The following is a 22,114-nucleotide window of genomic DNA, read 5'->3' on the forward strand; positions in this document are numbered from 1 at the left end:
AGAGAGTACAGAAAAGTGAAAAAACAACTTGCACACGGAATAGATTACCAACTTGTGCATGCTAAAAACGAAAGCTTACATGATGCATATGCAAAAGCATCATGTAAATAGACATCTAAATAAAGAAAACGCAAATAATTGATTGCGGTGGAGGGAGTAACTCGAATTGGGATGAAAAGGGTCAGCCCGTGTAAGAAATCATAGTCGTGTTTTTGATACTTCGAGGGCATGGAAGCTCGAAAAGGCCAGACAAAGAAGTGACAGTAGGGTAAATTGGCAAATAGAGCACAAAGTACAGAGGTAAAATAGATTTCAATCTGATAATTGAAACATGAACAGGAAATCACCAAAATATACAAACAAATCATAGTACTACTACACATTGTCTACACTACCATATTCTTCAATTACGATTAGACTTCATGTAGAAGGGGCCAAAGAAATAGAGCAAACCTTAGACGGCCGAGGTAGGTGGTAGTGGATGTGACTCCAAGAATAACCGTATGGTCTTATAGATCAAAGACGGTTCAGCCATAGCACCATTCCCGTAATCTCCACAAGCCAGTCTCTTAGTGACTGGAGGAATTAGAGTTATACCAAGCTCATCGATTGACATTAGATGCTTTTCTGTGAAAGGGTTGTTCCACATCATAGTGTTCATAGCAGGGGCAACAAATAAGGGCTTGTCGTAGTCCCACGCACGTACTATGCATGTCAGCAGATTGTCGCATAATCCACCGGCCACCTACAAGAGATGATGATCAGTTAACTGTAGGAATACTACCTATATCCAGTGGTGGAGCCAAGGGGCTAGCAGGGGCGGTCGCCCCCGCTGACGTTTCAAAATTTCGAAATTTTTAGTTAAAATTTTCGAATTTTTTCAAGGTCCCCTTATAATATTACCCTTCCGCCCCCGCTGAAAATTTTTGCCCCTGCTGACTTAAAATCCTGGCTCCGCCCCTGCCTATATCAAAATAACACAACAAAGATGTTGAAGAAAAGTTTATCCAAACATTGTGAATCTAACAGTCCTGAATGATCGAGTCTTTTTTTTAACGTAATTTTGTCAGCTCAGAGTTCTTGAAAAAATTTATGTTATAGTTTTACATGTGAGATGAATAAATAAATCATACAGCTAAAAGGAAAAGTAATGGTGTTTGTGTCACATTCGAGATCGTCTTACACACAGACTTTTGCTAAGGTGCTAACCTTTATATCCCCAAACTAATACAGTATCCCTTACAGAGACAAGGGGGTTAAAGCAGGATATAAAATTAGCCGAAATGCTCCATCATCGTGACCACTTTACACAGATTTAGGGCTGTCAATTTACCACCATCATACTTCGATGCCCTATTATTTGATTTCATGACAAGGCGACCAATTCTACGATTACGACTTGAAGCACATCTAAAACCACGGATAGTGTGATACGCTATCATTGTTATTATGTCAAAGAACAAAAAAAACTATGAAGCAATCATGTCTGAATTATGTATTCTATGATAATAAGAACGTGATTCAATATTAGTTGAGACGTTTTCGTCGACACAGCTGGCAAGAAGAATTCTTAAAATATACTGTAAGATTTGTTTAAAATGAGTCAGACTGACATGTCTACAATTGATTAAGAGAAATTGACAGGTACAGCTTACAGCTCAGCTACAAGTCTAATTGTACCCAATTCTAAAATAGTTTAAATCACAGTTACATGAGCTCAAGAGTTAATACAGGTTAAGTAAAACTCATTCATTTGATGGCAACACCACAAAATTCTACGGAATGAGATCACTCGAATGCAACAGTAGCACAAAATTCAACTGTAAACAGTGTACTGCTGATATATCAGGTCAAGTTCACTGAAATGGTCGAATGGTGATAGCGGTTTCCATATCTTTTTTGGTTTTGGAAACTGATGGGGAAAAACAAAATAGCTTGTGAAACTCTCCATGCTTCTTGTATTGTGAAACACCAGTAAAACGGAAATAAGACGTGCTTTTAACGCAGAGGGTGATGTTATTGTTGGTCTAAAGGTGATAGCTTTATCTACCTTAGAAACTATATACAGGATGCCATATCAATATATCATAAAATGCAATATGAAATATGAAATATGGACAGTCACACAGATAAGACAAAGCAAACCGGTATTCATGTCTTAAACAGATGTTAGATGCCAGTTTGGTTCAATCAACAATTCTACCAATGTAGAAAACACATTTCGAGACATTCAATAATTATTCAACTAGTGTTAAATATAGTTTATTTAACATAGATGGTTCTGGAGTTAGACTATTTAATTCAAGGAAACTAGGTAACTCATCCTTCTGTATTCCTATTTCCTAGAAACGGAACAGGTCTAGAGAGATTTGCCTAAAATAATCTCAACAACCATGCAATTAATTATGGTGAAAAGTCTCATGTTTTAACAAAGGCTAGAAAAGTCACCTTGTGGAAAATTACCCCCCAGTGCCTCAAGGGATCTCATAAATGGTGGGATAAGAGGGGTCGGATATACGCAACCTGACCCCTGTGTAAGGCAAAATGCTTAGAGACTAGTGAACATGGTAGCATCTACTGCTTGAAGCAATCATACACGAGAGAAAGAAAATCATTTTTAGCAATTCGGACTTTTTACATTAATAATAATAATATTCAACACATTAGAGTCCCGGACTGATAGTTAAAAAAGATATGACATTCTTGGGATCAAGCAGACATTGTTTGGGTATTGGACAAAAAAAAACATATGAATAAATTCGTCAATGACTTTATCCTGGGTGCTCAGAAGTCATAAGTCATAAGTCATAAGTCATAATCAACTGTGCTATTTCAGGCTCTTTTCTACAAGTGATTTGCAGGGGCTGATGTTGGTTTCCTAGAGTAGCATGACAAGTTTTCAACATCAAAAAAGAAAATATTCAACATTTCAACTTCAATAATTTAGTCACATGACAGTCGTGCAAATTATGACATACAAGAGATGCATATATGCGTTCATGATTTCAAGGTTGAAATCGCAATGTACTTTTCATTAAGATACTATGTTTAGCACTCTTCTGATTGTTAGGATGATTCATAAAATTTTGTGGATTCTTATAGCGATCTGAGTTAAGACCAGCGTGTTAGAAAAAAGAAGGCTAACTAAACCTAAGATATTCTGTATAAGTTAGCTAAGCTAAAAACTGCTGTTTTGCCTCCACTCCCCTCGACCTTAAGCAAGAAAAGGAATTCAGCTACTTTAAATCAGACCGAACTGATTGAGTGACTAATACTTTGAAATATCATCCCTACACAAAGTCATGTAGCAAGTAGTGCTCTACTGCTCTTCCTTGTGACAAAAAAAGGGGGATCGGATGTGTAGAGTCTTTCATGGTGTAAAAAACAGATAAGAGGTTATTTGCGGATAGCAAACTAGTCTAACACCTTCCTAAAATAAACCAAACTTCACTCGAAACACAAGAATGTAAAACTCACCTTCCCAAGAGTATTTGCTGAAAGTGGGGCAATAACCATGATGTCAGCCCATTTACGGAGCTCGATATGCAGAACATTGTCACCTATTTTTCTCCAACTGGACCATTCATCCTCATCGGTGTACAGGACTACATCCTCGGGAATCGTAACTCTATCGATGAAATGCAAAGCCGACTTTGTGGCCACAGCTTTAACTTCAGCCCATTCAGAAAAACAATGGCAGAGGTTCCCAAACTTGATTGCAGCAACACTTCCACTAGCAGCAAGAAGGATCCTGGGTCTCCTCGGCATTGTGTTTGTCTGTACAGGTTCCAACTGAAGGGCATTCACAGGCTCTGCCTGTGCCATCACCTATCAACAAAGGAATTACAGTGAGTCACTTGTAAAGCGGTTTATACTAGATAATTGGAAAGTCATCTACAAGTCCACAACACATAGCAGTTGCTAAAAAATTCTTTTAAAGGGGTGTGATGGAATAAATCAAAATGGGCCACTAAAGTGGCTGCGCTTCTTTCTATTGTGAAGTATTAGTCCTTCGCTGCAATTCTCGATGCAATTTCAATCTTGAGTCATTCGGAAACAGTCTCTTTGTGTTGCTGACACAAGGGTAAGACAACATACATCCGAGTTCCGACCCCCCTTACCCCGCAATTTGCGGGAGCCATTGAGGCACTGGGGTAATGTTCTTCTTGTTGTTGGGAGAGTAATACTAAGGTGATACCACCTTGCCAAAGTATTTGTGAAAGAACTTTTGGACATTTCACTGGCATGGGACTTCGTTTAGTTTGTAAAGGTAGAATGCAGTGGAAGAGAAGTACCTAAAAAGTGTAATCGGAAATTATCGTAAAAAAAAATGTCAACTTTTCACAGAAAGTAAATTATCTGAACTTCTGCAAACTATCTGTGCAGCATTGTTCAGCTTAGAAGCACAGCCTTCTTTAGGGGATAAAGAAAACAGGAGCTGAAAGTGCGAGACCATAAACTTTGAAGCCTAACTCTCATATCTCAAACAGGCAAGCAAAAAAAGACTAAATTCAAGAACACTCGAGGAGATTAAAAGAGCCTAAATGTAACCGTAAGTCGGTAACCCAGTGAACTCCAACGTCCAATGTTAAAGTCATAGAGAAGACGAGGAATCAAAGAGTAGGTAAAGCCTACAAACTTTAACAAGGCCCAACTTATCCAAGTAAAAGGACTTCACCATGATAGGATCGCCAGAGTACAAACACTAAAACGGAGCATTATAGAGGGCAAAAATTTCAGCTTCAACGCTTGCTAATGCCTAAACTTCTTCATAGTTAATTTTAGCACCAAGTGGCGAGTACTTTGTCAAAACCCTATTCCCACATTACCTCTCAATTCACAGTTACAGATACTTACATCTACACCACCTATGGGTTCCACGAACAACAGAAACATCAACGTTATCCCAGTGCCTCAAGGGCTCGGGAAAATTGTACTGTAAGTTGGGGGGTACTCAGCTTTACCCTTGTGTTAGCAACATAATGAGATCCACTTATAACACTAAAAAAAGGCTAGACAGGCCCTTCCGATATAATACACCGGAAACAAAACTAAGCATACCCTCAGGCCTCACTAGTCACTTCAGACCATAAAACACAGAAACAAAGGGAAACAGATTTCCAATCATACTAATGAAAAGTAGCATTCTTCATAGAAATAAACCGTATTTGCTACTTAGTCACCGCTAAATAGATGTCATAGTTTCATGCTAAAACTTCTCGAGTTCACTTCTCTCCTAACTCTAGGAGTATTCAGTCAATATATCAGTAAAGACCAGAAAACCCACAGAAAGCAGAACTCCAGTTTTTTGCCTACATCAAACGCACATTCTAAGTTGATTATAATTAATAAAGAGTCTTCTCTGCATCGTATTTGATACGGCATATATAAGTAAATAAGAACTGAACGAGAAAAACTGCCAATGTTGATGAAAAACTGGCTTGATATAGTTACATGTGTGCTTACAAAGATGTAATGTGGTGCACGCTTAAAAGGGTTATAAGACATCTAAACTCTACTCATCCTCTTCTTTAATAAAGTCCCCATTTCACAGCCACTATACTACATTTACATTCAGTAACCCTAACGCCTTGAAATTGTTTTCTCTAAACTCTAAGGACTATGCTAAGCTGTTGTCTATGCAATAAAAATTCCATAACAAGGAAAAGAGGGAAATTCACGGAATAAATATATGCAAGCTAATCAAATAATGGTAAAGTCTGAGACAACAAGCAATACTAAGTACTAACTACTAACCCAATCTTTCAAGTGTACAGTCAGAAAGCCAACCATCTCGAACTTTTGAAACATCCATTAACTAGCCAACCATGTTCGATATAGCACAAATTTTCTCTATTGAGTCATCACACATCATAACCAGCTAATTTCACTCTACTACCACACTAACCTATAACTTTTCATGCTACTCGTAAGTCGTAGCAGACACTGCGCTCCAAAATGAAGAAGATAACAGTTTGAGCTGAAACACACAAGTCACAATACTATTTTTTCCCTTTTCTACTCCTCAAACTGCATAAATACACCTTAAAATACAAAAAATAAATGAAAATCCGAGCTTAAAATAAGACAGTTAACCAAGAAAACTCATACAATGTGCATCAGTTGCTAAGCTGACAGATATAAATCCTCCGTTTTAACTGATTCTTTATATTTGATTGAAGTATTACTCACAAAAGAATAAAAACGTAAAGAACCGGTTGAGACGGAGAAAGTGAAATCAACCAAAACCAAAAACCCTATGATCATAAACCTTCACTTAATTGAACTTCATCAACAATTCAGAAACAAGTAAAGTTCAAACAAACAAACAAACAAACAATAAATCAGAGATTTCCATCATATATATCATCAAATTCTCAAACTTTATGCAAAACCCAGAAATTCCCACAACATAATTACAACAAAGATCCAATCTTTATGCAAAATAGAAATGTAAAGAGCTAAAATTCAATCAAAAATGTATGAAATGGGGGAGAAATGTATACCTTATAGAGTTATAATTCAAGATTTAAGTAATTCCAGATGCTTGAATTCTAATTTGGGTAATTATGGACCTAAGAAATTAATAGAGTGAAATTGATCTTTATAATTGAAGTGGCAATTGAGTGTTGAATTGGGGATATTTTGATACAGGAGTAAACCCTAGCTAAAAGGCTACAATTTCAATTAAATTTGGAGGGAATTCCCAAACAACGTATTGACTCGACAATTGTTGTTGAAAGTTGTAAAATTGCGGGTCGTTGCTAACTTGCTATGTCACGGTAGGGATGGCAGTGGGTCGGGGACCCTACCCAGATTTTGAGGGTCGGACCTTAATGGGTCGGGTATGAATCTCATTTTTTCAGACCCAATGGGTATGGGTCGGGTATGGGTCTTAAGAAAATATTTCGGGTTTGGGTCCGAGTCTAAGTTATGAGACTCATACCCGACCCTTAGACCCTTTATTAAAGAAAAAACAAAAATCAAAATCACAACTTTTTTTGAATTCATACTGACAGACTGTGGAAACCCAACTAATGTCTCTTTCTCTTCCCTCATCCCATAAAGTTATAAAACTCAACCAAACTCTTACAATACCACCACTCCACCACTGACACAAAAAAACCACCACCACAGCACTGATACGCGACTGACAACCACCTCTCTAATAGGCGGCGACCGACAACCACCATTAACGGCAGATTAATAAACGCATAATGTTAAATTAGTATGAATTTTTTTTTTTAATATTATAGACCCCATAAATGTCTTAATTCTTAAAGTGGTGAAATTAACTCATGGAGACCTGGACTCTACCCTTACCCATAAGGTCAGGGTATGGGTCCTCAAATTTTAGACCCTTGCGGGTGCAGGTGAAATGGTCAAAGGAAAATATCGGGTCGAATTAAGGTTTGGCGGGCCTATCCAGACTCTACCCATTGCCATCCCTAGTCACGACTTCACGCCCCCTAATTAGGGATTTATGGTCCATTTTAAATTATTTGGGGTCAATGATCTACGTCATCATTTCCATTTTTTTTTTTCCAATTTTTGGGTAAAGCTGTCAAGGTCTCTAGTGGCTTGTATCCCTACTACTTCTATGTTGTAGTCCCTGCTGCATATCACTACCATTTTGTAGTGTACCTTACTGCAAGTTTTTAATGTTGTTGGCATAAAGCCGTTGACTTTCTCAGCGTATTTGCACCTGCATTTTGTGGTTTTTTTTTTAAATAAAACAGATAAAGCCTCTAAGTATCTTAGCGGCTTATCCTCTACTCTATTTTTCTAAAAGCTACCGATGTTTGGACGATGGTATTTTGTGAAGCCGTTACGGACCTTAGCAGCTTTACCCAAAAACTAGAAAAAAAATGAAAGTGATGATGTGGAACTATTGGTCCCAAATAGTTTGAAATGGACCATGAATTCCTAATCAGTTTGTTAAATAACCCCATTATCTAAAAAATTCTTCATTTTTTTTCATAAATATCTCATTTTGGCCTTATTTTGTCTGTTTGGATAATGTAAATTTCTTCATTTGTTATTAAACGATAATCTAAAAACGAAGATTAAGAATGAAAAAACTTTCGTAGCTTTGTGTTCGGATGTTCTATTTTAAAAAAAAAAAAAAAAAATTCAATCGCTTATCTCGACGAGATGAACGCCGTGTTAGAAAATGATTCCTGATCCATTTGTGTGATTTTCACGAATGTGTGAAAAGTGTATGATTGGGTATTATTGCGGGTGTCATGCATGTATCTAGGTGATGCCGACTATACACAAATACTACTATATAACCAGTTGTATAATGAGCATTGTACAACCCTATACATTAATCCGAGCTTATGTATAATTTTTCTGGGTTTTGTAAGAGTTTATTTTTTTTATGTTTAAGTGTGTGAGTTCAAAAACTTTACAGCATAGCTCAGATTCTTTTAAACAAAACTCGAAAACTTCAGTACACAACTCGGATTCTACATCATACAACAAGTTGTATAATCTTGCCGACTATGTCCCTTTAACAACCGCCAAGAGCGTACTGCTTCTACGCAATTCTTTCTAGCTCAAATATTACGTGTCTTGCTTTTAAATACAATGTTAAGGAAGGTAAGGAAGCGGTAATGTCGGAGGCGAATGAGACGGACTCGGAGGTGGAAGTAGAGGACACAGACGACGATGATGACGATTTACAAAGGTTTAAGGCTCTATTGAGTTTTGACTATCTTTTGCGACTAGTTATCCGAGTCAGGTCATTTATAGTATGATAATGATAGGTAGAGGAAACCAACACCGACAATAATAATGGTCTGCTAATACCTAGATGGATCAGCTTGGCTGATGAGTAGGAGAGGGACTCGGAGGTGGAAATGGAAGAAATTGATGACGGCGAGGAGGAGGAGGACGATCCACTAATACTTAAATGGGTCTTTTGAGCGTCCCTAGAAAACAAATCACTCGAGTCAGAATATTTGGTCAAGACTGTTCTTTTATAGGTTTTGAATGTTGTGTTCAGTCATGACTCGGGTCAATTTAAGTCCAATTAGTTTTATAAAGTCCGCTCTTCACTAAGGTCTCTCCCAATACACAAATGTTAAGAGGTAAGACGAATAGACAAAAGCAGAATGCATAGGGAAATTATCTGTTTCGACAAAATACTCAAATATTTTCTAAAAACCCCGAGTTCTCCAAACTTAAATTGCTTATCTTTTCATAGTCTACAATATTTGGGGTTTACAAGTGAGCACCTCTATATCGATCAAAAGATTGGGTCGAATGAGCAACAATCTGGAGGAACACCTTCAAGTTCTTATTAGTCTTTCGATGTGATAACAAGCAACCCCAATGCTCCTATCAGTAGATACTGCGACAAATTTACAAGAATAAGTAGTTACTCGAAGAATGAGGTGTATATTTAAAACTCATGCCGCTAATATGGTCTTTCAATTTTCCAATGTAAGCAGAGATGCAATATTCTCTGGTCCGGATTATGATAGAATAAAACATAACTCGTTAAATTGACCGAGATTCTTGTTACTGTGAAAATAAATGTCATATTGTCATTTGATGCAATCTTGCGGAATTGTAAAACTCTCATCAAGTAAAAAGCCAGATGGATGATATAAACCCCTCTAAAATGCCTAATTGGAGTACGAAATTGTAAAACTCTAGATTACCTTAATTATCGGCTTTTCAGTCATGATTATGGTGACCCAACCAACATACGGCAGGAACCTGCAAAAAAATCCGAAAAGAGTGACAAGGAAATTAGTCCCGAAAAAAATAACATCCTATAACATCAACAGAATAATGGGAGTTTTCTGGAATAATAGCCTAAAACATTATGTAAATACAGCACTACGCCACTAGAGCAACAATCTAACGAAGAAAAAGACAACCACAATACCACAGATCGCCATGGATATATAATTATAATAAGCATCCTCCAAACACAATCTCATTGGTTTTCATAATTGACACATTAATGCATTTACAGTCTCTATAACCAAGCATAAAGAACGGAAAAACAACTTACCCGACTGCTCTTCCCATAATATGCTCCCTTTTCAACCAATCTTGACCACGGGCATACAAAAGTCTGTCATCACCGTAGTTGTTGTCACCTGAAAAGTCAAACGAAAGAGAGGGCATTATAGACTTGGCATATACTCACACCCTTGAAGAAAGAAAATGGGACTGAACCCCAGAAACCTATAGAAAAGTTTTGATCAGCATAGTATATTACCTTTTGTAAGAACTTCAACTGCACCAGTATCTTGACGTTCATGAACCTAAAGAAAAAAAATTAGCAGTGATTCATGACTGACGGAAACAGAATGGCTAAAGACATATACTCCGTATTAAAGTTCATCCACAGTTCTCGGAACACGAAAGAATGATAAATTTCAAACTGTAAGTGCATCAAATATTTACATCAACGCTGGTCATAAAAATTGATGAACCGATGTTTCACTATTCTTTACCGTTGGAATATGATAGGATAAAGTAGAAAGATTCACTACGTTGCAATTTTTGGCATGAAAAACACACATCACTAAACGGGTCAATGTGTGAATTTTTGCCTCCAACTTATAGGTTACTACGATCAATACATAGCTGTTTCTAAGGCAGGAAGTCTAGAACAGCCACCTTTTTGTATTATCGTATTAATTTGAAGTTAATAATTAAACTGACACAGTAATGACGACAAAGCAAATGGATGTAAAGTGCTAACTGTCTTACAAATATTAACCAGCCACTTAATAAGAGAACAGAGCAAGTAAAATACCGTGATAGCTCGATGGACAATAGGAATTTCACGACCCTGCCAAAATGAAAACAAGTTACTTAGATAGGTCACTAGTTAACAGAATCACAAGCTAGTACAGAAGTATACATGTCCATTCACAAGCTATAGTACAAAATAAGGTGTTCTTTCAGGAACATCTGATATTACAGAATGGGGCTAGCCCATAGCAAGGGCAACTCCAAGAATGCTAGAGCATAAAACCGATAACTGACAGAACAAAGAAACACCATACAAATAAAATAAACGGATAAACAGTGAATCTTTTTTTTAAAAATAAAAAATGTCGTTTTGGGTCAGAACTAGAAATATTTGTCAAAATGGTGTCCACGTAAGATCAAAAATCCCGAACCTAAGACGTATGATAGACAAGCAACTAACAATGGCGCGTTTGCAATTTACCGTATTATTTTTTTAAAAAACCATCAAAGCAACAAACACGCCGTTAGGGATGGCGTGTATATATCAGAGGAAACGCCGTCAGGATTGGCGTGTTTCTTTGTGTTCTACTTCGTATAATGAATGGCGGTTGATATCCTCAATCATGTATACAAGCTCCATCAGGCTCCTCCGTTTCTGACAACAACCCAGACTACCGCACGCACCTCTCCTATCCATAACCATAACCATGCTAAACAGCAAACACAGCCAACACAATACCAATTTGCACTACCCCTCGACAACCCATCAGTGAAATCCACCAGACCACCAAATGTGATGGTTCGAAATTAGTAAAAGCGATGAGTTAAGTGATTGATTTGTAATCGAAATCGTATCTGGTGGTGCGTAAATGACAGAAAAAGCAGGGAAGGAGTGAAGCGAGCTATGGGCCAGGCCATGGTGGCTTTGAATTGCAGTGACAGTGTTAATTGATGATGTGGTGTAGATGCGTTGGAGGTTGGAATGGGGTAAGCATTATACTCACTGAACTAAAATGGGTCTTCTAATTGTTGTATCACAAAGTAGTTGTTCAATTGAATTATAGAAAGGCAAGAGAGATCCAATGATGGAAATAGGCGAGGTTAGAGTCACCGGACTTTGACGAGTGTAATACTGAGTTCAATATCGGGAATGGTGGTGGTCGGAGTTGGGACTTGGGGTTACGGTTTTGATGGTTGTTTTGTGTAGGTTTAAGGTGATGTCGCGAATGGTGGTGGTAGGGAGGGAGGTCATGGGATGTCTTGCCAGAGTATTGTGCCTCCCGTGGTGGGCCTTGGGTAAGGTGGTTGTTGGTGTGGCGGTGGTTGGTGGTGGAGTGGTGGTAAGAATAACAGTTGAAGTGGAGGCTGGTAGTGGTAGGGTGGGCATGGTTGTGAGGTGAGAGGATGAAGGAAATGGGTTAGGTTTGGGATGTCCAAGTCTAGGTGGACACTAATAAACTAATTTGACAATCACTTTTGATCCCAAACCAAAATAACAATTTCTTTGTTTTTACACATTATTTTAAAAAATGCTTCATAAACAGTCTAATGGAGATGTTTCTTGGGTCGACAATCCACAGTTCCACACAATGTACATGTTTGATTAGATGTAACCACAATTTAATATATATATACATAGATAGAGGGAGAGCGTTGACATGTAAGGAAAATTTATTGAATAAATGACTTGATGTAAAACGCTCATAGAGCAATCTACGCAAACACCACGACATTATTTAGATGACTAAAAGTCTAAAACCGTTGTTATCAAAATTGTCATATTGCTTACATACATAATAAGTAAACTTGATAACTAACATAATGATCAGTACTTGTTAAGCTCATTACATGCAAATCAAGCATGCTATAGAGGTCTTACATCAAATAAGTAGAAGATAACTCACATTGATATTGAAGACAACTATCTCCCCAGTTCGGATAGGGTCCTTGCGCATAGTTAAGAATAAGATATCTCCCTGACATGACAAATGACGCCATGTCACACACCAAAAACATAAAACTGAAGAAAGTCGTACAGAAGATGTATCATAAACTATTAGTAAGCGAAAATCAACTGACAGAACATGTGATATTTGAATTGTCTAGGTATTCATCTTTGAGGTTATTTACAGATGTAGAACACTATCCTATATTCCTATTTACCCTGCTTATAAAAATCACTAATGTCGGTTGAATAGCATATATTTCTCCGTCTACCACTGCACATTGAGATCATCGAGGGTAAGACCTGAGAATTTTGCTATGAGAAGGTGCTTAAATCAAATTATAAAAAAGAAAAGAAAGAGTGAAAAAAATGAAGAAGCAAGCAATAAATCTTTTTCTTAAACCAGAGGAATCCGGAATACTTTACGATCACAAAGGTTTTAGTTCTGCCCGATAAAAAAAAAAAAAAAAAAAAAAAAAAAAAAAAAAAAACTAGCCCACTTCCCCAACATGATCAACTATCAACATGGACAATTATTAAAGTAAAAACCTTGTAGTCAAAACGTCGAGGGATTATTATAGTAAAAGGCAAGACTCACCCTCTTGAACCCAGGTTCCATGCTGCCAGAAAGAACAACCACAACAGGAGATTCACTGCCAGTGAAGCACATCAAAGCCTTCCATATTATCAGAGCAGAGGTAACGATCATCCCTAAGAGAGTTTGCAAGAAAAGAATAATAAAACCACAATTTAGTAATCATTTCATTTTATTCCATCAAACTCTACATATATCCACCTATGGTTCAACATAATGCATCACAATAACGGAAATGGATCCTCTATGTTTTCTTAGAAGAATTGGAGGTCCGTGTTATCATCCAATACCCAAGGGTATACATTTCCTCATCCAAGGACCAAGGACGAGGAAATGTCCCTTGATAACTACCCACACTTCATTCCCATAACCAAACAAGAACACAACAAAACCAAACCGCATCACAGTTTCTCAAACTCCCTCCAACTACTCAGCCATAGCAAGGAGCACCAAGCTAATTAAACTCCAATTATTAACATACTCTTCAAAAGTTGATTAACTCTATCGATAACAACCTAAAGAACTCAATAACTTCCACAGTCTTACAATTGTTATGGCCCGAAACACTTTTGTCTGACAAAACCGCTATCAAGACAGTAAAAGACCTAACCTTCCCTTAACTAAAGAAACGTCACATCTTCCAACCTACTTCTTAAAAGCTCAAAACTCAAGAAAACTAAACGAATTTACCAACCAAAACTACTTATTAAATTGATCCTAAACCCATCACAAAACCTTAACCAGGATCCAAACCTCAATGTAACAACTAATTTCACAATTTCCACATCAAACATATCATCAGGACATCGATAAATGCATAATTAAACACAATGCATGCCACCACCACCACACCTTCTAAGACCGAGTGATCAAAAAATTAACTTTTTGTTAAACTTTTCAATTTTTAAATGGGGCTAGTACAGACAGTTACCCCTGGAACTATAAATTTGACAATTTTAGTTAAAATTTTCGATTTTTTTAGGGATTAGAATTTAGCATGGGCAGTAGCCTACCTGATCCGTATAAAATTCGACATTTTTAGTTAAAATTTTCGATCTTTTTTTCCTAGTTTAACTCATAGCATTAATAGTTCGAGCTTTCTAAAATTTTGCCCCTATAACTACAACACAAATTCTTGTGTGAGTCCGCATTACCGAAGAAGTGCATAAAACGGTTTCTTTTAAACTAATACGGTGATCCGTTCAATAGAATACGCATATATTAGTGTAAAATCGCCTTACAAGAGACTAATTGTAACTATAAATCCTGATTCCGCCACTCAACAACAAAAACAACAATATGATATACAAGACAATAACATAAAATACATAAACAATTGGGGGAAAAAAAAAAGAAAAAGAAGAAAGATTGAGAGATAACCAAGGCTGATGGCTTGAGTGAAAAGCTGTCTGATTTGAATTGATTTGATTGAATCGATTTGTTCGGAAAACCACCCCATTTTTACGAAATTAGGGTTGTTCTTATTCTCGCTCCGTTGACTGAATTCCGGCGAGTTTTGACGCTGCCGGTGATGGTTGTTTTATGGGTGTTGATGAAGGTGATGTTTTGAACTGTGGATTGTAGTGTCGGAAAACGTATTATAGGGGGGCTGGTTTATGGGTTGTGTTTGTATATTGGGGTTTGTTTAATCACAAATTGTCATATGTGACGGGCTTATCCGTTGCAAGTTTGTGACGGGTCAAATATTACTCGTGTGGTATAGATAAGACAAAATAAGGGTGTTTAGGTAATAACAATTTGTTTTGTCTTATCTACCCGTACTTGACTCGTTACAAGTTTGTGACGGATACGCCCGTTATAAGATAGGTTTGTTGTTGTTTAATAGCGTTTTAACTTTTAATATGACCGTTTTATAACATCGGATTATTAAAAAAAATTACTGGTTAAATGTCAATGGTTGAACAATTGTATTTGTATTCGCGATTCGCGAATGTGGTAAGTTGATCTCAAATTTTATAATCAAACTATTTTCTATATGGGTGTTGCTCTTTCACATACGCAAATTACTTTTTTTACCCCTTTCATTTTCCAATTTTCTCTCTCCCTTCCCAAAATTCATGTATTGATAAAATTGAAAAAATCAATCACCCTTCTCCGCTTCTACCGCCACCTCCATTTTCCTACCCGACCACCACCAACCACCTCTATGACCAACGATCCCGCCCACCGGCAATCCACCTACTAGAGACTGATCCAAGACACCCGCTGTTTTCCACACCTATCGATCGCAGACACAACTCCTCCAACAAACCAACCTTCACGCAGCCCGTCAATCCTGATACAATGCCCAACAAACCAACCTTCACGCAGCCCGTCAATCCTGATACAATGCCCACCCATTAGTCCACCACCAAGAGTAATAAATGTGTATAGCTGTACAATGTAATTTTATGTCGAAAGAAATTTGCAGGGGAAAAGTCATTTTTGATTTCATAGATCCACGCACAAAATAATCTAGCTGTACAATGTAATATAAAATAATTAATGTGAATTTTTGATAAATCGAAGTAATTACTTGTTCGATACAAGAATTAAGATCTATAATTGAAAATCTTGGAGCGAAATTTAATTAGGTTTTAGGAGAAAGAGAAAGATACAATCAGAGTTTTTTAGTTAAGGGAAGGATAGTGTTTGGAAACATTATGAAAAAATGTATATGAAAGAGTAAAGGCCGTATGTGAAAGAGTAACACCGTTCTATGGGTTTTGGTGTCGATTAAGTTGGTCTAAATTTTGCTTCATTTATAGGTCTATGAATCCTCGTTAAATGCATATTTGGATCGATTATGGAATTGATATGAATCTCAAATCTGATATAGATGTACATAAATTAAACTTTTATTGCAATACGCCAAAACTAGTAGGATCAAAATTAGAATTCGGGATTTATATACTTTTACAGATGTTCAACCTAACTATCATGTAATCTCTTAGAAATTACGAATCTAATCTCACATTCAAGCATAGACCTGACTAACAGCACGTGTCGCATGCCCTAACCCATCCGCTCCGGATTCTCTCCATTACCTTCCATTATCACTCAACGGTCCGGATTTTGTCCTGGAACGATACGGTCAAGTGTTTTGATGAGATGAATGAAGAGAGTATAAATTTGTAAGTAACCACCTAATATGTCCTAAATTTTACAAATAACCACCTAATATGTCGTTTTTTACAAATAACCACACCGTAATTTCAACTTAACTAACAAAATTAACACCTAATTTTAATTAGACTGGAGATTTTACATAACCCGAACTTTTTACGATTCAACAACTTAAATTTTAAGTGAAGTACCTAAACTACCCTTCATTATTACCTACCCCCAAGTCACAGTCAGTCAGTCACACACCCTTACCTCTCATTTCTCATGAGTCAAGAATCCCTAATTTTAACTGTTCCGGGTGTAATTCCGGAGCAGGATTAGTTTACCACGTAAGCTTGTTGAATGATGTCTTTTCTTGTCTCTTCCTTTCGCTCTTTCCTGTTTAAGATGAACAAACCGAGGGCTCGGCTTGGTACCGAGCGTACTCACTCCGACGCTCAAGTCAGTAAACTTAAAGGGATTAAGTTGTATGTTACTTGGCAAAGTATATTGTAGAGAGATAAGGGAGTTTATACCAGATTAATAGTGAGTTTATGGGTGAATTGTGGATCCTTTTCTCAATGAGAGAAGTGGAGTATTTATAGACTTTCACCTTTTGTCGCGTAGTGGCCAAGTGGCCAAGTGCTAGCAGGTGGAAAGACTGTTCTACCCTCGGCCGAGGGACCCATGGAAGGTCGGCGGGCCTTGGTTGACTCCATGCCGAGGGGTCTTGGATATGAGTACGCTGTAATGTCTCCCGGCTGGCTAGTTGCCTAGCCGAGACCCAAGTGACAGGCCGACAGGCTGCGTCGGTTAGACTGTCTAATACGTTGACTTGCTGTGGATATCTTTGACCTTGCTCAATATGTTGACTCGGTCAGCGGGTGCAGAATATGCCCCATCATTAACTTCTCAGGAACCCTAATTTTAATTCAATTACAATTGAAAAATCCATTCAATTTGTGCCAAAATGTTCCTCTTTTTGATCTCTAAGTAATTGTCAAGTGATTTATCCACTCGTTTCAACAGGACTCCATTAATTTCCTTCAACTATCAAATCCAATTCGACAATCACACAAAATTTAGTATTCATCAAAAAGAATCACTCAACTAGCAAAAATTGACGCCGCGAACATTAATCGTGAAAAGCAGGAGTAGTGTGAAACGCGAACAACAACTTCATCAATTACCACACTTTTGAACAACAACCGCAATTCAATGGCGCCATCAATAAGGCCGCTTAAAATATCGACAGCGAAGGTCCCGAATTATAAGGAGAGAATGGAAGAACCTTAATTTGACCTCCCAAGCAGGTTCTGTGATAGCCATGGGCAGAATTGCCTTAACATACATGGTTTACATACTGGACACTTGATTTTTGTCAATTGATTGGATTGAATTAAAATTAGGGTTCTTGAGATGTTGAATTTCACGGGTCACACATCTAATTTACATATAAAAACTCATTTATGTGCTTTTATTAGAGTATAAGTAAATAGCTATTTGTATATCCATCATTTAATAGCTATCATACCCTAAAAGTATACACGAGTTCGACTTGGTTAAAGTTTGGTTAGTCTTTTGTATATATGAAATAATCCTACATTTTAGGACAATTAAATCTTAAGGTAAGTAGGTAAGAGGACTTAGCACTTGGTCGTTATTTTTTTACTTGTGATTAAAATACCTCTAACAACGAATTCTAACTTTCTTTACATTTGATCAAATAGATTTTGTATATAATAGTATTTAATCAATACAGTTACCTATATTATCATTCTATAATCACTAATCAGCATCCTCACCAAATCCATCAAGCCACCCACCCTACCGTCTACCACCTTAATCAATGAACCCGTCTCCCACCGAAACAATCACCTCCCTACACAATCACCCGGCCGGGTCAACCGGGTTGGGTTCGGTTTGGGTAAATTTTAGGTTGCAAGAGTTCGGGTCGGACCGTTTCATTTATGGTTCGGTCATTTTCGGCCAATTATTATCAAGTTATTTATGAATAATAAACAGTGTGTGCAACGATAAATATTTTGGGGCCTGATTATTTTGAGTTGGGTCAAGTTGGGGTCATTAGTTCGGACGTCGAGTCGGCCAGACTAGATTTTTTGACAGGTTTAATCACCATCACTTCTTTCCTTTAATTATGCAATGTATTTATATATACATCCATTTTTACATCAAAATGAGATTGTCCATAATGAAAAAAAGTCATGGCGTACACTACAAGTGTATAACAATCTAGTCTTAAATTTTGCAAAAAGAAAATTTAATCCCGCACTCCATCCAAAACAAAATATATAAGATTCTATCTCAAGATTAAATAGCACACTTCACCAAGCAGAGGTGTATATAGAAAGATTATTATCACTTTCATAAAGTCTAGTGTACAAGGGCTCAACTATAAGTTAAGCATGAGCCACCGTCCTGGAAGCCGGTATACTTCATTTCTCTATTCTATTGATTTCATCATGCAGTTCTGCATGCCCTTTTAAAGACGATAATTAACAAATGATTAAGCCGGAGTAGTATAGTAACTAGTAAGATCTGCATGCCCTTTTTAAGTCTTTTGAGAACCATTCCTTACATAAAATAATTATTAGAAGATAAAAGTGTAAAACATATTAATTACTTGTATTAGAAGGTGTTACATATTAGGGAAAATGGATAAATATAAGCAACTGGAGTAATTGAGTAAGGAAACATGATCTATCTTAAATAGAGGAATATAATATAAGCAACATTCTATTAAACAACATGTATATATTCCTTAACTAGTTCTATTACCCGTGAAATTCACGGAGTTAACTATGTTGTCACGTTAGTGGTGTTATGGAAGCCCGATCGCATTGGGCTATAAGGACAAAATTGTCTCGTAAGAAAAAAAAATTCTTAATCAATAAATATATTGGCATACTATATTGTCAAAATATATTTGTGTTATGTATATGTCCACAATATACTAAACTTTTGCCACAGATTATTAGTATTTTGTCATGAATATTGCTATATTTATTAATATTTTGCCACGAATATTGTTATTGTTGTTATTGTCTTCGAATATTTTTATTATACTCCCTCAGTCTCGGACATTTTTTACCTATTATTATTCTTTCATTAAAAACAGTTGAGTTATGTACTTAATTCAACCTAAAAAAGTGTTTTTCAAAATATAAATTTGTATATTTTTATTTGCGAATTACAATTCAAGGTAGATTGAATGGTTAGCAATATCTTGAAATAATACGGTGAGAATTATAAATGCTAAAATGATGATTTTATCCGTAAAATATATTCTAACAATAAAATTTTAAAATATATTTAATATTTGTTTTGATGTGTAATGCTTGTGTCAACATTTTTTTCTTATTTTTTTTTTTGAAAAAAATATATATACATGATGATGTGGTCTTTTTTTTTTAAGAAAATGACTTGTAATTGACAAATACCAATACAAATAGGTCTTTTTACTTTTTTTGTGGATCACTAATTCAATTATCGTTTAATGTATATTTATTTATTTTGAGTAAATATTATCCATCAGTGTTGTATTATAATCAAATACTAAATACAAATTAATGTGAAAAGTGTCACATGGAATTATTTTTATGCTTTAGGTAGCCTTTTATATTGTATAGATTAAGTAAAAATTAGAATTATGTGACGTGATTTTTATTTGCCTTATATAATTTATTCTAACAAAAAAACCTAAAATGCAAAATTTTCTCTCATATTTAATTGTTATTTAATTTGCTTTAAAAAAATACATTTTAATGTTGTACATTAAATTGTAATTAATGCTACAAATTTCTTAAACTTTTTATTTTAATAAAATGAAGATGATGTGGCTTTTTAAAACTCTCATAAAAATGGAAATGGTACAATGTGGTTAATTGTCTTGCCTTTTTATTATAGACTAGTTTTAAAACCCGTGGAAATTCACGGGCCTTGTACAACTATATTTATCAATTATAATGAGAGCATTTATTGATTAGTTAACATGTATAACTAAGGAACAAACAGAGGGTAGTTGAAGGAAGATAATGCTTAACTTTCAGTTAATTAATTAACCTATATAAATATCAATTACAATGAGATAATTTAGGCTATAAATATATAGTATTGGAATTAATTTACAACTAAATAGAAAGGGAAACAATAACATATATAAAACCAGATTTTCTTTGTAGTTAGTAATGACCATTTTATAAAATGAAATCACAATCTTCTTGATAGCATCATGCTAACTTTGTTCCTGATTTTATCATTAAAAGAATCAAATTAATTAGTCAAATGAAAACTTCACAGTTTTGCGTACAAAAATTAAAGTCCAATCAAGAGCTCAATTAATGAGTTTGATTTAGAAATCAATTTGTTATGAAGATTAAGAAACTGTGGTAAAAATTGAAATAACAAAGAGTAAAAATTATATGAGATTAGCGGAAAATAGACGTACCATATTTATCGATGAAGATCCAAAACTAAAATCTTGATATGGTCTTTATAAGAGATAAGAAAGACTAAATCTAATAGTAACAACTCTTCATCTCCTCTATTAACAATGTAAATATTAATGGGATGAATTGGACTTTAATTGAAAATTGTATGAATTTATATAAGAAAAATGGTAGATGTTTTAGTTTTCCGACAGTTGGTTATCTTTGATTTAAGCTAGCAACTCAACTTTGTAATAATATGCCTCTCTTAATTATAAATTATAACACATTTGCCTTCTTAATTGTACATCACACGAATGGTTCTAATGATCTGGCGTTGCCACGCGTCACAATATTATGCTCAATCTAGCCTTTTTATTTTATTATATAGATATAGATATAGATGTTAATGTATCATGAGAGCAGTGGAGTTTGTTGCGAGAAGTTCTCTATAATTGTCCTAATAATGGGGAGTAGTCGTAAAGACAACACCAAGTTTAATTATTAATTAATTAATTTGATTGCTCTGGAAGAAATATGATGTTTTTCTCTTTTGTCCGCTCTTTAAATTTTGGTAGATGATCCTGAAGGACTTTGCAAGCCAATACCACCACAAAGAAATTGGTTCATATTGCTACCTTCAGGTTCCCAAAGGCGATACCACCCATCAAGTAGAATTGGGTGAAGAGGATGATGAGCGATGGTTTGGTTATGGTTTTCAAGAATTTATGGACGCGTTTTCTATAGCTTCTAGTTACATCTTGTCCTTCATTTATCAAAAGGATTCATATTTCAAAGTTATTATATTTGAAATATGAATCCTTTTGATAAAATAGATTAAAATAGATTCAAAGATATAATAATGCTACTTCTCTAATGATGCAGATTATACCGTTCTCGTTTGCTGAGAAATACATTATTTCTGGGTTAGGGCGTTCCGTGATAGTCAAGGAGAAGGTAAATGGAAAAGAATGGAGTATTCGTCGTAATAAAGACAATTTAAGCTGCAGCTTACAATACGGTTGGAGTGATCTGGCACAGCAGATGCATCTGAAGATTGGAGATGTTTATCTTTTCGAGATGTCAAAAACAGTGTGATTGACCTTCTTGTTATCAAGGCATAGAAGACTGGGGGATTAGGAATATATTGTTGGAGTAGGATCCGAAGATAGTAGTATATCATGTAATTCTGTCCTTTCCCTCGTTTTCTTTAAGACAATAGGTGTTTCTCCGTGTGTGAGGGGAGTTACTAAGGCGGTGGTTTTGCTTTTGACAGGATTTAAAGCTAGATTAGATAGT

General features: G+C 35.9%; 2 protein-coding genes across 2 annotated transcripts; both read right to left on the minus strand.

The window, feature by feature from the left end:
* Window positions 1-209: 209 nt before the first annotated feature.
* Window positions 210-6,815, minus strand: LOC141610830 (putative phosphopantothenoylcysteine decarboxylase). The gene is made up of 3 exons (XM_074429089.1): window positions 6,507-6,815; window positions 3,478-3,828; window positions 210-745 (listed from the first exon to the last, which is right to left on the minus strand). The coding sequence occupies exons 2-3, from the start codon at window positions 3,823-3,825 to the stop codon at window positions 455-457; spliced, it is 639 nt and encodes a 212-aa protein (XP_074285190.1). The 5' UTR covers window positions 3,826-3,828; window positions 6,507-6,815; the 3' UTR covers window positions 210-454.
* A 2,288-nt stretch (window positions 6,816-9,103) lies between these two features.
* On the minus strand, window positions 9,104-14,891 carry LOC141610849 (uncharacterized). The gene is made up of 8 exons (XM_074429131.1): window positions 14,643-14,891; window positions 13,266-13,378; window positions 12,627-12,698; window positions 10,784-10,819; window positions 10,241-10,286; window positions 10,031-10,118; window positions 9,672-9,729; window positions 9,104-9,358 (listed from the first exon to the last, which is right to left on the minus strand). The coding sequence occupies exons 1-8, from the start codon at window positions 14,719-14,721 to the stop codon at window positions 9,308-9,310; spliced, it is 543 nt and encodes a 180-aa protein (XP_074285232.1). The 5' UTR covers window positions 14,722-14,891; the 3' UTR covers window positions 9,104-9,307.
* Window positions 14,892-22,114: the final 7,223 nt, after the last annotated feature.

This window comes from Silene latifolia, chromosome 11 (assembly GCF_048544455.1).
Source record: "Silene latifolia isolate original U9 population chromosome 11, ASM4854445v1, whole genome shotgun sequence".
In the NCBI taxonomy this organism is placed as follows: Eukaryota; Viridiplantae; Streptophyta; class Magnoliopsida; order Caryophyllales; family Caryophyllaceae; genus Silene; species Silene latifolia.